Raw genomic sequence first — 17500 nt, forward strand, 5'->3', positions numbered from 1 at the left:
TAACGTGAATATTATTTGTTTTTTGCAGTTTTCTAAAGTCTACATTTGTGACTGACCATATGACTTGTGTCATTTTTATATTTTCATATTATTCAGTATTCTGTAGTACACCCTGCACCGCCTGTCATGGCAGACAGGAATAGGATCCTAAGCATGGAAGAAGTGCTGTTTTCGCTACAATACTCTCTCATAATGCTCCTTACTCTCTTATCTCCTTCCCATTCTAACAAACTTTACCTTATACTCTATTCCATCAGCTCCCCTCTCAGTCCTCTTCACTTCTATACTATGCTCTAATACTGTTCAACCTGTAACGCTTATCATTAACTCATTCCTAACCCTTTTCACTTCTCTACTTTACCACTGCCATGTGACATTTGTTGTCATATTGCATTTCCTTACCTGGGGGCTTTGCCCTCAAGCCTCACACTATCACTATGGCCATAGATGTTGATGCAGCAGAAAATTTTCACTAAATAAATCATCCTCCCTTGAGATGACTGACAGATGGTATATTTTACCTCCACTTACTAGTGGAAACAATACAAGAGTCCCTGACTAAATGTCCACTGAGTCTAATCTTCCTCCAAGAACTTTGGTCAATCACGACAAGCCATTCCTATCACCTGATAGGAAATGTTTCATTACCGCATTTCATTCATCACCATAGCCAATAATAAAGATTGTTTACCCTTATTAGGGGCATTAAGGCTCGGTCCTTTGTCGAGTAGCCTATCCAAATTTGATTTCTCTGGTTTCCCAACCCCTGCCTCTCCTTTGACCACAGCTCCGACCACTGATACAAATACTCCTCCTCGATGGTTGCTGTCAGCTCTGTCCATTTTGAATCGTCCAATCGTTTCAATACTCAACCTTCTGAATACACCCCTTCCTTGCTCCCAACAACCTCCACTCCATCTGCACAGTCATTGTCACTGTCTACCCCCTCCCCCCTTATTACTTGTCTTCATCCATATTGTCGTCGTCCTCACAGTGCTACCTCAATCCACACCACCCGATCTTCCTCCCACCCTCACCTTTCTACTGCTTCCACCTCTGCAAACCTTTGAGTACTCTCTTTCATCCAGCCAAATGGGATTGATTCATTGTGGTTCCCCCTACAAACCCTTACTCTGACAATACCCTCTTCCAACAATGTCTCCAAAAACAAGTTGGCAACGTTTCTTTTCGCAGTCATTCTGATTGTTCACACCTTGTCACAGTTACATCTAAATCCCAAGTTTGTGCACTCCCTACCCCGATTGACCTCACTGGCAAACCTATTCCAGCCCAACCTCACTCGTTTAATACTTGGACCGGAACTGTTTCCATCTCCCCAATTAATTGTCTTGTCTACATCAAGGACTGGTCAGACTGTGAAAACGACCTTCTTGCCTATCTCCTTGACTATGATGCAAGTGCAGAGGTAGTGTTCTCATCCAGCAATCTTCCTGTTCAAAGCCCACACTGCCAGTGGATGGTAAATCTGGCCATTTCTCGCACACAGGGTAATTTAGATACAGCCTGTCACACCAAGAATAACCATTGTAATATATAGAATAAAACTAAATTATTATCATTATATATTATTATTTCTCCCAGAGGCCAGTGCAAGTCCCACACAAATATTCCCAAGATTAGCTTCAGTAGACATGACCTCCCCCATGAAGTTTAAATAGATGGAGTGCCCTGCCCTATCCAACCATATCAACCTCTTCCCCATCAATGTCAGAAATGTTGGCATTTTGGCCACCAAGCCAAATGCTGTTGCTCCACAGCCTGCTGCCCACTATGTACCCAACCAGGTCATAACCATTCAAATTGCTCTGTTCAGTCAAACACATGTGCCAATTGTGATGGCTCCCATTTTGTATTTTAATGGAGCTGCCCTGCCTATAAATTCAAATCTGAGGTAGCAGTTCTCAGATGCAAACTAGGCTTTACTCTCGGTGAGGCCAGACTTGAAGCATGTAGACAAGGTTTCTCTCTTTCTACCTATTCCAAAACTGTCTGTTACTCTGCTCTTCTCCCATATTATCAAGATGTCTCGGCACCTCCCCGAGTATCTCTTCCCTCTACCCCAAACAATCTTATGTCTACTCCCTCTCTCCCCAGGTCAAAATCCTTTTCCAGTCTAAATCCAGATACTCTAGATATCTCTACCACTTCCCCAATGCTTACCTCTCCTCTTTCTCACTCTACCTGTCACACTAGGCAATCTAAACATTCCCCCCCAATCTTCTGCCTACCTCTCTTCCTCCACTCTTATCCAAAACAACTCATCCTCTCCTCCATGTGCACTACCATTCACTCCTTCTTCCCAATTATTCTTACCACTCCCACCTAGATGCTCACATGTCGCCATTATATCATAGCAATGTCCTTCTCCGGATCCCTCCTCACCTGCTATTCTTCCTGATACTTCACCAACTTCCCCTGTTCTCTTATCTCATTCTCTATATTCTTCTGCTTCTCCATCTACCATTTCTACCCATATTACCTGCTGTTTGTTTCATAATGGCTCCTTTGCAGTTTTCCCCATTCAGTGTCACACTTCCTTCCTCAGACACTCTCCATTTGATCTAATCACCCTATACCCTTAACCCCTTCCCCACCTTTTCTATTTACTCTTGCCTCTTTATCCCTTGCACTACCATACTGTCACATTTTATCCAGATCATTAACTCATTTTTATCCTATTTGCCACAGTGCTTTATCATACTGCTATATGACCTTTGATGTCTGGCACATTTATTTGTTTTAACCATTAACCATTCTGGGAATCCACAAGCATTGCCTAATGAACCAAAAGACTTCCTTACCCAGAGGCTTCACCCCCAAACATCACCCTATCACTGTAGTTTGAATACATCACTACTTACATTGGATGTTGATGCAGCTAAAAAATATCAATAAATAAAAAAAAATCCTGTCACCAAGCCCTTAGCCATATTTTCTCATGACATGATGATCACGTCACCAGGAGCCAGAATGTTAATGATAATAATACAAACCTTTCTCTCAACTTACATATTTTTTATGTGAAGCAAACAAAAAAAATTACTATTCTATAATATACAACTCTAATGGTATATGGCTTCATGGAGTCTCCAGAAAAAGATTCTAACAAAAAAATAGGTTGAAAGTAGGTGTATTTGTCTCCATTCAACACAGATGTTACTTCTTAACAGTTCTCTTTAAAGTCTATCTGAGAAAGTTGATTTGTAAATGGGCTAAGAAACTGTAGAAGTCAAGCATGAATATTTGCTAAGTTATGGAATTTTTGCTTCAATTGAAGAATTAGCAATGCAGGTGTGCAACTAAGCAATTTCCTGATGAGAAAGTTAAATTAAAAGGTTCAGTTTGTGGAGCTTTTCATGGCCTTTAGTATTGTACTAACATCACACCACTGAAATATATATGGAGATTACAATCAAAAGATATGTGATTTTGACCAAAGCCACTGGCAGCATTAAATAGACCAAAATAAACTGAGTATAGATATCATTTCCTTATTCTGGTATTTTTGTAGTCATCTGGTACTCAGCATTGTTCTGCCTCTAACTTGTAAAGACAATATTCAGGTAGTTCATGTTATTGGTGTCCATGACACATTTTTCCTAATGTAATACTGTATTATGTTCAACATGGTTTGCAAATTTGTCTTTCTTTCTCAGCTTCTTATGCTAGTGCATAAAACACCTTGCAGTTTCACACTAATCAAATCATTGGAACCCTGTCAGTACATCATTTATGTAGGAAGAGTGCTGGTATAGTTGTTACTGTTTTATTTTGTTTAGATAAAACCACCCAGAATTAGCAAAAATAAATAAATAATTAAAATAAAAGGAAGTTAATCATCTTGTTACTAAGAAAAACACATTAATAAGAAATTTTATTCAGTCAACTTTGGGTTCTCTGTTGATATGATTTAAATATTTTTGAAATGTATAATACAATGAAAATTATATACTTTGTTTTAACCCAATGCCACTGGGGAAAAAGCTGATTTCATTTTTTATATCTTGATATTTGTTATTATGATCTGGTCTATTCTCCTTCCTTTCTTGGTATAAGTAGCCTCCCAAATTTCTATCATTTTGATTATATACATATATTATATATTATATGTATATATATATATATTTTTTTTTTCCTTTTCTTTTTTTCCTCCATTCATTGTCTCCTTTCTTTTTGTATGGTATTACATAAGAGACATAGGTCACCTCTGCCCTCCAAATGAAGGGCAAGAGTTGAAATGGCTGGCTGGTACCTTACTTCTTTACTGTTACACATGCTCTATTAAGTTACTAAAAAATGAAAAAAATAGCTTGATCTGGCTACCCCATTCCTTGAGTTTCTTGTCCATTTATACTGAGCTATGCCTAAAAATAAGGGAAATATTTGTAATACTTTATCAGATTGATGAGTAGACATTTTATGTATTCAATAATGTAAAGTAGTTGTCTTTCTTTTATTTTATTGCCAAAATTGTGATTTCTGGAGGGTGTTTTTTTATCAAGCATTTTATGCTGTATAACAAAATGTTCACAAAAATAGGCTGAATAACATTCATAGGTTTAATGATGACTTTTGATATACATTGCACAATCATGTATAAATACCAACACACAGCTCAACCTGGGTTACGTGCAGTCTATAACATTATTATCCTCCTCACCCATTTCATCATTTTCAATCATCTTTGCAATTATAACACATCTGGGCATGGGGCACAAACAGGGGACAGGGTGTTCTTCTATTTCAGGGTCAAGCATCTCCACTGTCATTGTGTAGTGCCGGACATTATCATCACTTTGGGCAAACACTATCTTCCAACCCACCACTTCATCTTTCTCTACCAAATTCTCAAACTCTAGCTGTGTGGTTGAGACTACAGTGTCTTGTACTTCTCTTTTATCTTCTTTACTATCATCTTTGCTGTAATTCTTGGTTTCTACTAAATCACTTTGTTGTGGCTCATGATTTTCCAGTTTTTCAGTAGCATTTTTTTCAACATCATCTTCACTGGCTTCAAGTGCACCATCCTGACAGCTTAACTCAATTTCTTGGCATGCTTTTGCTGAGCCATATCCCAGGACAACAACAGTTTGTTTCCAGTGTGTTGGGGGGCTCATGGGTGAAGTTGAGAGTGTGATTAGTGTGCCCTGTTCTTCCCCTTCCTCACTGTACCAGTATCCTTCAAAGTCACATTCAAACCACAGACAGAGACCCTGGTAAGAGCCAGATTTTGTGATGCCAACAAAGGTAGTTTCAGAAAAAAGCTTTACCTCTTCTTCTGTTACCCATCTCAGGTTGAATTTCTTAATACATGTTGGTTCAGACAACAGGTCAGATTCAGGAATAAGGCAGACTTCAGGTTTTATCATTTTGGATCTGAGAGCAAACTGTTTGACAGCAGACATGTTGAATCCATAGACATTATCCCAATAATTGATCTGTTCTTTATAAAGAGATTGTAATGAACAGGGGCATGCAAATATTCTTGCTTCTGAAGGAAATACTGTGCCTTCATCTGAAAGGAACATATCTCGGGCCTTTATGACTGAATTAAGCATGGATTCATGTAACAAGTAAAATCCCATCCATTCAGACACAATTATATCAACTTTCTCATCTTCTGGAAGAGATATGTCTTCCACTCTTGAATGGAACACTTGAATAACATCACCAAAGCCATTATCCTCTGCAACTTTTTGAATAACTTCTGCCATGCCACTGGCTTCTACAGCATACACTTTTTTTGCTCCAGCAGATGCCATAAACAAAGACAAAATCCCTGAAATGAAAAAGTATATTAGTTATTCCCTAAACAGTTTTAAATAACGTGCTTGTCTCATGTCTACTTTTGTTTCAATCTACTCTTTTTACTCCTTGACTAATTCTTACCCTACATTTACTAGTTTTTACATAACTACAGCATTCAGATATATTTCAAAAGAAAATAATACTTGCCTGTCCCTGCTCCAACATCCATAGCAATCTTATCTTTGAATAAATGTTTGTTTCTGGTGATTGCATCAAAATAGGCTGTTGTCCGTGGTTTGTCGCTAACCATAAGTCTATGAATCTGAAGAAAATAAAAAAAAATTATGCAATGCATTACTCAAAACTGCTGACCATACAGTTACAACATAATTTAAATTATACTTTTGCTATGTGTTCCTTTTCAGTGAAATGAAATGTCCCTTGTGGTTTATCTAATTTCGTTTACAAATAGATGGTTCTTCATGTGCTTATCACCTAGGAGTCAGTTACCTGGCATACATGCCCCCACCTGTTTACCCCATTCCTTGAATTTCTTATCTTTATTTATAATACCATTATTGTTATCAATAAATAATATTCCTTAGAATATTAAAGGTATAGGATAAACAAGTGAGATCAGGTAGGCCTACTAAATGACTCCTTGGTGATAAGTACTTGTGGATCTCTCTGCATCTAAATAAAAACAATAAACTAACATAATGGACATGGCATGTACACATGCCATCCCATAAACTTTCTTTTTTCATGATACTGATAAATACAATGACACCAAAACATTTAAGAGTATTCATAAATGATCTCACTCCATCCTCTAAAAACACTAAACTCTTACCTCCACATCTTCATAACTCTTAAAATATTCTTGGGAGTCTTCAGTAAGAGGTAGGGGGTCAACTGTCCCCATACTTGCTTCACTGAGGTCTGAGGCTTTACTTGTATCTGCTATGTCACCGTCCTGCATGGCTGGACCAGTTCCCTGTCAAGTGTAAATGTTATGACATTTATGAGAAAAAAATTAGCTTGGTAACTGTTTAGAGTGGGACTGCACAAAACAATATTGTGGTCTCTAAGTGTTAGACAATAACAAGACCAGCAAATCTCCCCTTATGTATATTTGGGAGTTTTTGATTTTCCAAAAAATTACCAGGAAGATTAACCCAATGTCTGCGGGTTTATATACTGTCCCCTTTAGATTTTAGTGAGTTTTGTTACATACAGATGGCACCTTGCTCAGCAACAAGGAGTCTATCAGTATACCCTAGTGACCAATCCTGATTTCCCCATTCCTTGAATTAGCGGGAAAATGTGTTTTTCTTTCCATTACTATTTATATTGACATTGTAATCATTCTTATTGATATTATGATTATTAAATTGTTATTAAAATATTAATAACATCAAAGACAATAAAATAACAGAAGTGCAGCTTTAAAAAAATTAAGGGAAAGGGTAAACAGATAAGATACGTAAGACTAATATCATCATGATAAGTTATACAAAAGTATTCCAAATGTATTTTATATATATAATTAGAGCTAGTTTTTTCATACACTTATCAAATAAAGAACTAATGCCAGGTATCTTTACAGATTAAAGATGTTTATTGTATATGTTTATTGTCCTTTGTCAATATGAGTGCATGAAGGTTATGGCGACTGGTCGACAATGATAATATCAATATTATGTAGTAGTATTAAATAACTTGTTTTTAACAGATGGGAACGGCAATGTCTCCCGGTTCTTTTGCTGTTTTTCTTGTGGACGATGAAACTATATCCTATATCCTATGATTCTGCCGATCTGTTAATGAGTATTAGTTGTGCAAACCATTGTATTTACCAGCGTACTTCTTCACTATTACCTCGAAATTTATCTGATATACTTCGTTTCCTCTCCAGTTTCTGGACTAAAATTGTTATTGAACCTGATTATAGCAGACTAAAACTACTATAAATGCATAATGTGTATTATAAACATTATGACAATTTCATGAGAAAATAACTGTTGAAAAGAAATGACTGAATCCTACAATACCAAACAACAAGAAAATAAATCGTCAATTTTACCTTGCATCCACGTTTTGAGCTATGTTTACAAATGTTCCGCGTTCATTGACGAGAAAATAATTCAGAGATACTTCGCTCAAATTAAAAATACGTATTTCTATCTATTTTGTTATTTTCCGACTAGCTTTAAAATAAGAATACTAAATACATAAAGTACACAATATATATAGTAACGGTTGTTATCGTATATTTCTATCGATAACAAATTCCAGTACATCTGCATACTACGGCACAGATGTAATGAATGGATGAAGGTCAATTAATTAAAAGAGGAGTGCAACCCCCTACAAAAATTACAGATATGTATAATGTCTATAAAGGCACATACACTGAATCTTTGGTGACCACACACGCGCACATCACACAAACACACACACACGATTGCACTCTCGTTACCCGCGCGTGCAAACGCTATATCAACTCCAAAGACCAGTCCACTGCTGACCACGACCTCAGGTAACCGTCATAGAGTCAAGCAACAGAAAGATGAAAGCACGAGGAGGCAGACGTATGCCATTAACCGACTGTCACAGGTTAAGTTGCTATGCATATCTTAGGGGCGGGAGGTCCGGGCTAGAAGAGCTGGGCTAAGGGTCACCCCACGTCTTATAGATCTCTCTTAAATTAAGGACGTAACGCATATTCTGTAAGTGGGTAGATACGACAGATAAGGAGATACATATATATTTGTGTGTGTGTGTGTGTGTGTGTGTGTGTGTGTGTGTGTGTGTGTGTGTGTGTGTGTGTGTGTGTGTGTGTGTGTGTGTGTGTGTGTGTGTGTGTGTGTGTGTGTTGTCAAGGGGATTCAAAAACAAGTATTACATAGTCCTACCAAACAAAAAGACACTTCATAGGGCACCTTTGACGTCATGGGCATGGCAGTAAGGAATTATGTTAATCCTTGTACTACACTGAAGTATATATTTAGTATGTAATTCACAATCATATCGTCGTTACATATTTTGTTAATGTTGATACTAATGTATTTTGTTATTGACATACATATATTCTTTATAATAAGGCTGGAACGAGGTTGACGGTGAGGAACCAGGAGGAGGTTAGACCCATGACACACTGGTCCAGTTGTAAAATACCTCCAAAGCTGCGAACCTAATGAATTAGACAAAATGAATCCCAAAATGAAGAAAGACATTGGTAGTTACTTCTTAGATAACAATATTCTGTACAAGAGACTCGTCCTTACGAGGGTTGGAAGAAGTGTTGGTCATTCCAAAGACATTTGTCACAAGGTGCTTTATCTTACTCATAGCAGCAAATGGTCTGGTCACGGAGTTGTGCAGAGAACGTTGTTCCGCACCAAAAGGCAATTACATGGATGGATATGGAACTTGATGTAAAACTATATGCTGCGTCCTGCTTAGTTTGCCTAAGATTCAAGGGAAAAGTACATCCCTAATGTCCTCTTGGACGGTATCCCGTGCCTAACCGAAAAGTTCAATCAGTGGCTGTTGACCTTGTTGGACCGTTACCACTCACTGAATGGGGCAACAAGTATGTCTTGACGTGTGTAGATTATCTTTCTCGCTACTCTGTTGTTGCTGTATTGCTGAACAAAGAAGCTTTCGAAGTTGGTAGAGCCATATGGGACAATGTAATATGTCAATGGGGTCCACCAGAAATAATTATTAGCGATCAGGGGTCAGAATTCATGAATAAAGTCCTGAAGAGATCAGCAGAAATTGGGGGATTCTCCTACAGAATGGTTACTATCTACCATCCAAATAGTTAATCTCAATTCTTCGCAGTATTATTGATGAACTGTTGCCAACAGATTGGGACCGCCATTTGAAGACAGTACAGCTGGCTCTTAACAGCGCTTGTCATAGTTCTGTAGATGATGCGCCCTATTATGCAGTCTATGGAACAGATCCCATAATTCATAATGCCGCGTTAAACACAGAGTATAATGTTGATGAGAGAGCTGCTCCAACATATAAAATATATGAAACTTTAAAGGAGAATTTAGATAGAGAAGCTAGTCAACGCGAACACCATAGAAAGAAAGGAGTAAAGGTGACAGAGTTATGCGTAAACCAACGAGTGTACTGCAAATGACTAAAGAAGAAAGGTGATAACAAGTTTACACCTAAATGGAGAGGACCATACAGAGTGTTCGCCAAAATTAAAAACCTCGTCTACAAACATGAGGAAGTAGGTACATAGAAGAAGATCGAGGTACACCTTGAAAACCTCAAAATTATATCGGAGGCTATAGTCTCCCCCGACCTGATGCCTGAAGGCAGGCAACCTTTCAGAACCCTTCCAAGCAGGAAGTCTTTAGGAAGTCCACCTCAACCTGCAGCTGATGAGGAGGCAGAAGGATCGCTAGACGATCTCGATAACAATCGGGTTGCAAGTCGTGTGTCTGTTGGTTCTGATGACCTTATTATCCCTCTTCATTCTAAAGGTGATGCCGGTATTCTTGTCAATAATGATGAACAACACACTCCACAAACACCAAACAGGGATTACCAGTAATTCCCAGTTCGTCCATCTAGAGCCTCATAGCATGGTAGAAGAGAATGAATCTATGAGAGAAAAGAACGAGAGTGCAGATGAAGTCACTGAGCCTAATATAGATAACACAAGGGAACCTGTGAATGCCAATGCAACAAGAGAATTAAGTGTGCAGGTTAGGTCTATTTGTAACTGTAACGTGAAACGTGAAAATTTTAACAAATAAACAATTTATGGATAATGTTGCATTTGTAAATAATGAAGGAATCATTTTTTTGATAATAGTAATTACTAATCAACCAGACAATTACATATCTATCCATATCCATTTCTATCTTTCCTTCACTATTAGCAATTCACCTATAAGACATTAATGCTAGAACATTCCACAGATTGCTCATGGTATGGTGTGGAGCAGTGGAGATGCCCAGACCAGGGAGTGAACCTCTGTCATCCCTGTATCATTAGAGGAGGAGAAGACTTTTCTGATATTTCGTGCCATAAAAGGATATGATCTCCAACCTCATAGAAAAAAGAACTAGAAGACATTAACACAAAAGGACACCAATTTCACAAGTTGTGGTAATATAAAAGGACTCAGCAAAGAGACTAATTGTTTAAACATGAGGGACTAAGGGCACCCTGAAATTAAGTAATGAAACTGTTGTTGATTAAATGTGTATTTCATCTAATGCCATTGAAGAAGCTGAGAACTAAAAAAAATTCAACAGTTTACCAGTATTTAAGGAAGTTGAAAACGCCTGTCGCTGGGGAAATGTATTAATTTTAATGTCTTGTTACACATGATTTTACACATTACCTTACACACATCCTAGTGGATGGTAATTTCCCTTTTTTCCACATTCCAACAGAGTTTTCTATTCCAAAAAGAATATACAAATGAGAAATATCACCAGAGCGACGTACTATGAAGTGAAAAAGTAACTGTTCCATATTATCTAACTAAGCAATTACGGTCTGTACAAGAAACTGCTTTTTTTTTTTTTTTTTAGACCATTCCAGTGGTGCTCTCTCCGTTTTTCCAAATTCTGTATTTTTGGCCTTGGCCAGTTACAATGGTGCTCCTCAGCCTTTTCGGCGTTGCCTCTTAGGCCCTCGCAAAGGTGCTCCTTGGCTCTTTTAATGTCTTTCTTCGGCCCTTACAATGGCGCCCCCTTCCAGAGGTGCTCCGTTGGCCCTTCCAATGGTGCCCCTTTGGCTGTTCCAACGTTGCCTGAGGAACACAAGCTGACAGTTCTGCTAAAGGCATTTACATCACGGGGGGGCGGGGGGGACTAACATTTGCAAAGAAAAAACTGATTGAACTTTCTACTCTTACTACTTACCACAGCATACTCGAAGGACAGTGAAACAGAATTCCTTTTTAATAATTAAATAAAGCGGCTTCCACAGTAGCAGAGTCTTTAAGCCACAAAATAATTCAGGTTAATACGTCTGTTTTCGAAGGAAATGAAGGAGAGATGGGGCCATGTGATGATGAAAATAATTTGGCTAGAATGCTAGGCGTGGGAAGGTTTGGCACTGTCAAAAGGAGTAAATTTAGTGATTTATTAATTGAATTTGCAGAAATGTGTAGCTTGTGAGTTATGGATATTTTCTTTTAAAAAGGAAAGGGCGTAAATGAACATGACACAGCCCAAATAGCAACGTTAGACATTAAATCTAAATGCACATGGATCTTGGTACAGCTATGATGATATTGCGGATTAACAGTCGAAGAGGTGCAGAAAGCTGAATACACGGGATATAACTTTCAATGAAAATCAACAAATCTACTTTAATCTCTAATGATCTTTGAAAGAAGTGCTGACTGACTGTTGTAATTTAATGGTTATTTTCTGGGCCTAAGCACGAAGGGACTATTTTGTTGGAGTCTCTGACGATTGTTCTCAGTTTTTCAAAGGAATGATAAACTCCAAGTAGAAAGAGCTCATCCTCGGCCAATACACATAACTTAGCCATGATCTTGGTGATGTCTTCCAGATATACTGGCAGAATGAATGAGAATTAAGTTAACGGAAAGGAATGGCATATTTTGCAATAGAGATATCCTCTCATAAGTAACTAACTTTGACATTCTCCCGAGACCTTGATTTAAGACTGAATTTGGATATTCTATGTGAGACAGTGGCAGGGTAAAGCATAAGGAAGGCTGTAGGGGGTAGTCCATTGGAGGAGTCGGCCTTCACAGAAATACCGGTCTAGGAACGGACTTCGACCTTTCTACGGCAGGAAATGGGACCAAGAGAATTTCCTTAGTTTAAATTAGTTGTTATGAACAAAAACATGAACTAACAGACTTTTCATTCTGTAAAAAAAATATATATATATTGTACCTTACCCTGTAAAAAGACAATGCTGTTAATATTACATTATATTGAAATCATGGAAAACATCGGAAAAAAAATCAGAATGAATTTCTTCACTGATAATAGGAGTGCAAAAAGGGAAGCTATTCACCTAACTTTGCAAACTTAACTGGACTGGAAAAGGTATGTTAAAAAAACCGTGGAGATTCATACGAAAAAAATAAAGAAAACAGATGAATGTCTTTAAATAAATGAAAGCGAATCTAATGTGATGTTCAATGATGATGTTATAAAAACGTAAATTATTGCCGGAAAAGGTAAGCATGATACTTGGGTTAAATAAGAATATTATAAAACTGAAAAGATCAAGTCATGCCACATCACAGTGATGTGAATATCGCCTAAGCCACTTGCTTCGAACGAAACTTTGATTAGTGCGAGCTTTCACATTCAACGCATGACTCAGAAGTGTGGAAAATCAATAATGGGTTTTTAGAAATGCATACTGGAGTGGAACTGGACATTACTGGATAGGGAACTGCACAGTTCTAAACCTTAAACAACTTATGAAAATAATTGTATTCCCGAGACAAGATAGAGTTGCCTAAAATTCATATCCTTACAATATAAAGTCAATTTCATGAATGCAATAATAACAACAATAAATATAAATAAATGAGACAGGGTTAGAAATAGAAAGAAATCCCACGTTAAAACACAACTAAATAGATAAACATTCATTCAATATTATAAGAAAAAAATACCAATAAACCAAAAATAATATAATCATGCAGATTTTAATGCCTCCATAAAGCCGCCACAAAACCATAAAAATCCTTGCCAATGGGATAGAAAATGAATAGAAATATATAAAACGCTTATTCAGCAGTACTGTATGATTCCCCAGCCTTGGAGATATAACCAACCCAGTCCTAAAACCCCTCAGCCCTCAAAATACCCTGGTAATGCCCAAATCCAATATATATATATATATATATATATATATATATATATATATATATATATATATATATATCCCATATATAACCTCAGCCCTAAATCTTCGCGTAAAGTTTTAGCCCCAAAACTTCCAAGTAAATCAAGTCTAAAATTCTGGTATAACTCCCCTGCCTCCTCCCCTCCCCCCGCCCCATTTGTATAAATCCCCAGCCTTAAACTAACAAACTTCCCCTTCCCAAGCATCACAAAGAAACTCCCAACCCCTAGACCCTTCCCCCACAACCCCTAAAGATCCCTAAAGATCCCCAACCCCTAAAGACCCCTAAAGATCCCCCCAACCCCTAAAGATCCCTAATGATACCCCAGCCCCTAAAGATCCCCAACCCCTAAAGATCCCTAAAGATCCCCAACCCCTAAAGATCCCTAAAGATCCCCAAAGATCCCCCAACCCCTAAAGATCCCTAAAGATCCCCCAACCCCTAAAGATTCCCCAACCCCTAAAGATCCCCCAACCCCTAAAGATCCCCAAAGATTCCCCAGCCCCTAAAGATCCCTAAAGATCCTCCAACACTTAAAGATTCCCCAATCCCTAAAGATCCCCGAACCCCTAAAAATCCCTGAAGATCCCTAAAGATCCCCCAACCCTTAAAGATTCCTCATTCTCTAAATATCCCTAAAGATTCCCCAGCCCCTGAAGATCCCTAATGATTCCCCAGCCCCCCAAAATTCCCTATCCCTAAATATCTCCCACCCCTAAAGACCCCTAAAGATTCCCCAATCCCTAAAGATCCCTAAAGATCCCCCAACACCTAAAGATCCCCCAGCCCCTAAAGATTTCTTAAGATCCCCCAACACTTAAAGATTCCCCAATCCCTAAAGATCCTTAAAGATCCCCAACCCCTAAAAATCCTTCAACCCCTAAAGATCCCCCAACCCTTAAAGATCCCTAAAGATTCCCCAGCCCCTAAAGATCCTTAAAGATTCCCCACTCCCTAAAGATCCCTAAAGATTCCCCAGCCCCTAAAGATCCTTAAAGATTCCCCACTCCCTAAAGATCCCTAAAGACTCCCCAGCCCCTAAAGCTCTCTAAAGATTCCCCACAACCAAAGCCCGAAGGACCCGGTGTAAATCCCGGCCCTCCCCCTCCCCCCCAGCCCCTGCGCGGCGCACCGTGACCGTCACTTGTTCTCCTTCGCCCTGGGATTTTCAGTAATGGCGGCCGCACCAGACAGATCCGAGGGCGTGAATGCCGACCATGGACCCCACAGCAAGGCGTGAGTTCTTTGGGGAAATAAATGAGCCGCCGTTTTGCTCAAGGCTGCGGGAAGGAGTGAGGAGGCCCTTTGCGTCCGAAGATTTTTTAGAATTATTTTTAGGGGGGGCATTATTTCTTCCTATTTTCGGAAGGAGAATCTCTTATATTGCTTAGTTTAGTTGCTATTCGGTGTGTGCAGGGCAAAGGCGAATGTCTGGTCTCTTGGTGATTTGTTTGGAATTTGGTGGATGAAGAAGGAATCGTGTAGGCATATGTAGGCCTAACTCTCTGTAGGCCTATCGAGCTGTGTTTATGCATGTTTACCTGTCATTTCGTTCCCATTTCGATCCTTCTGTTAGATGTTCACGGAAGGGCAGCACGAATTGAGGGAAACTATAGTAATTGCTGTCTAATAGAGTAGACATAAAGGATTAGTATTGAAAAGATCAAACTGCATGAAGCATAGGCAAAGATGCAAAACATTGGTCATATATACAAGACCAGCAATGCTGCAGCCTTCGTGCTGCAATTTCTGGGGAAAATAAGCAATTTTCCACTGGTATATTCTGAAATGGTAGATAAAGTAGGTTTTCCTGCCAAATTACTGTCAAGTAAGCAGTCAGTCAGTCAGCTAATATCTTCCTTATTATGCTTGCATAAATTTTGTTGGCCTTTGCCTGGGTGTAAAATATCGAGGCCATGCTGGCATTTGGTACAATCCCACACATATGCACATCTCTTTTGGCACACCTTTTGGGTTTGACAGTTAAGATTGAATGCATATGGAGTCAATATATGGTCATTTTTCACAATACTTTTGCATACCAGATTGTGACAATTTTATTGATGAATTCCTCTCACCCTCTAGTACATGTATATTCATTGTAATCTCCCACATTCCATGCCCTCCCCTAATATCAGGGGAGGGCATGGAAGATACCAGGAAATTTGTGGGTAAAATAATAATATTATAATAATGTAATAAAGATGATACTTCTGTATATTTCTGAATGCAGGTGGCTGTGCCTTTTGTGAACCGCCCAGGGTGGGATTGCAGCCCACCAGGCCCCACCCAGGAAAACAAAGAATCCCCACCAACATGTAGCATAAACACATCATTATATAACCTAGGAATTCTAAGGTACTAACCTGATTGATAGATGCCACTGAGCTGAGGGGGTGCTCAGCTGGGAGGGTGATTCTCTCATACATACATGGTGGATTCTTTGCCTTCCAGGACAGGGGTTGGGAGGCAGTAGCCCCCCAAGATGAGGCCCCTGCATTATAGATTGGAGTGTATTATTACTATAATTACATATGTACTATATTCTATTTATATTTTACCCCACAATTTCCCTAAGACCTCTGATACCCTCCCATGCAATTGGGGTCAAGATTGTTGCTAATGGGTTTGTGGCATAATTTCATTATATTTGAATAGTAGGTCGGAGGAATTCATCAATACCAGAATCATCACAATCAGTTATACGAATGTATTCTGAAAAAGAAAGTTGACACTTTTTATGTATGAAAAGGGTAATTTCTTATATGAATAAAATCTCACAACAGCTCTTTTGACCTTCATCGATAACTGGAATCAACTGATGTACATTTGTGTAACCCTTTACTGATGAAAGAAGAAAAAACTATATGCTCTGGAGATTAATGGCAATGAGCCGACTTTGAGGCATACCACGACATACAACAGCACTCCACAGATCAAGCGGTTTGTTATGACGCCGGAAGGCATGTTCCGACGGTATGGGATTAAAGTGATCTGCAAATGTCAAGTAATAGCTATCTGTCAGAGCAAAAAATCTTGGACATTCAATTTGTCTGTAGGAGATAATCAGTGATAATCTGAATAGGAGATAATCTTCAAGGTAGTTCAGGGCTGGTTCTTGTATCCTGAAGATGGGTGAGGCTGTAACTCAAAAAACAAAATTTTGTACAGAAAATCATTAGTAAGATTCTTTCTGACTTCTTCAAACTATTTGAGGAATTCTACATTGTTTCTGAAAGTCTGGTGTTATACGCCAAAAATAAACCTCTCTTCTAACCTTTACACATATGCAAAATCAATAAATTGGTCTGCCTTCAAGTGATATTTGCTAAAAAGCAAGTGTTTATCACAGGATGTCAGGGGAATTAGAATTTACACTTATTGGGAGGCATGAAGATGGTAAATGTTTTACTCAGAAACAAAACTCAACTTTAAGGTGAAGAATAGAGATGGCAAATGTTACCAACTAGCCGCATTGGCTTGCAAAATGGAATTTTATTCTGTAAGTTATGTTGGCTGTGTTCTATCTAAATCCTGGAATTTGCTGTGAATTGTGATAGAATACCTTCAGTCCACCTTGAGGTAAATCTTTACAAATACGGATATGGGAGTAGTAAAAAATGCGGAGTAATAACATAAAGAGCATGGGCGGAATCTGTGAAAAGAATAAAAGCAAAAATATTTAAGCTTGAAAATATGATATTCAATTTTTTCTGGCCACAGGCCACAGACCTCAGACCTACAAGTGGATTAAAAGCTGGGCAATAGGCTTGCTTGAGCATAGCTCTTCCAGGTGGCCCAGCCCTCAGAAACATTCATGTTTGGTATCAGAGCTCCTT

At 38.6% G+C, this 17500-nt stretch overlaps 3 protein-coding genes across 10 annotated transcripts in view; 2 read left to right on the forward strand and 1 right to left on the reverse strand.

Annotated features, from left to right (window-relative positions):
* LOC125046618 (actin-related protein 2/3 complex subunit 3-like) overlaps positions 1 to 1579 on the forward strand; it is a 7894-nt gene extending 6315 nt beyond the window's left edge. The window contains exon 4 of the mRNA XM_047644446.1: positions 1 to 1579. This exon is cut by the window's left edge and continues 1233 nt beyond it. The gene's annotated coding sequence lies outside the window, so the exon portion shown is untranslated.
* A 2987-nt stretch (positions 1580 to 4566) lies between these two features.
* Positions 4567 to 11703, reverse strand: LOC125046616 (protein arginine N-methyltransferase 1-like). Of its 8 annotated transcripts, none has more exons than XM_047644440.1 (4): positions 11680 to 11703; positions 6623 to 6766; positions 5977 to 6091; positions 4567 to 5800 (listed from the first exon to the last, which is right to left on the reverse strand). In XM_047644440.1, the coding sequence occupies exons 2-4, from the start codon at positions 6749 to 6751 to the stop codon at positions 4647 to 4649; spliced, it is 1398 nt and encodes a 465-aa protein (XP_047500396.1). In that variant the 5' UTR covers positions 6752 to 6766; positions 11680 to 11703; the 3' UTR covers positions 4567 to 4646. The 8 variants fall into 8 exon arrangements, with proteins under 8 accessions (XP_047500396.1, XP_047500400.1, XP_047500399.1 ...); XM_047644444.1 differs by lacking the exon at positions 11680 to 11703 and adding an exon at positions 11498 to 11556; XM_047644443.1 differs by lacking the exon at positions 11680 to 11703 and adding an exon at positions 11154 to 11270.
* A 3075-nt stretch (positions 11704 to 14778) lies between these two features.
* LOC125046743 (glycylpeptide N-tetradecanoyltransferase 2-like) overlaps positions 14779 to 17500 on the forward strand; it is a 14469-nt gene continuing 11747 nt past the window's right edge. The window contains exon 1 of the mRNA XM_047644666.1: positions 14779 to 14897. Within this exon, the coding sequence (XP_047500622.1) occupies positions 14836 to 14897 (62 nt within the window). The 5' untranslated portion in view covers positions 14779 to 14835. The remainder of the gene's footprint in view (positions 14898 to 17500) is intronic.

Source organism: Penaeus chinensis, chromosome 39 (genome assembly GCF_019202785.1).
Source record: "Penaeus chinensis breed Huanghai No. 1 chromosome 39, ASM1920278v2, whole genome shotgun sequence".
Lineage (NCBI taxonomy): Eukaryota > Metazoa > Arthropoda > Malacostraca > Decapoda > Penaeidae > Penaeus > Penaeus chinensis.

Excerpts from the sequence above, each read along its gene's own strand:
- LOC125046616 (XM_047644440.1), bottom strand. The coding sequence starts at position 6,751 with ATGCAGGACGGTGACATAGCAGATACAAGTAAAGCCTCAGACCTCAGT. Across the intron at positions 6,092-6,622 it reads AGAGTTATGAAGATGTGGAG|ATTCATAGACTTATGGTTAG; the intron begins GTAAGAGTTTAG and ends TATTTTCTTCAG. Across the intron at positions 5,801-5,976 it reads GGATGTTGGAGCAGGGACAG|GGATTTTGTCTTTGTTTATG; the intron begins GCAAGTATTATT and ends TTTTCATTTCAG.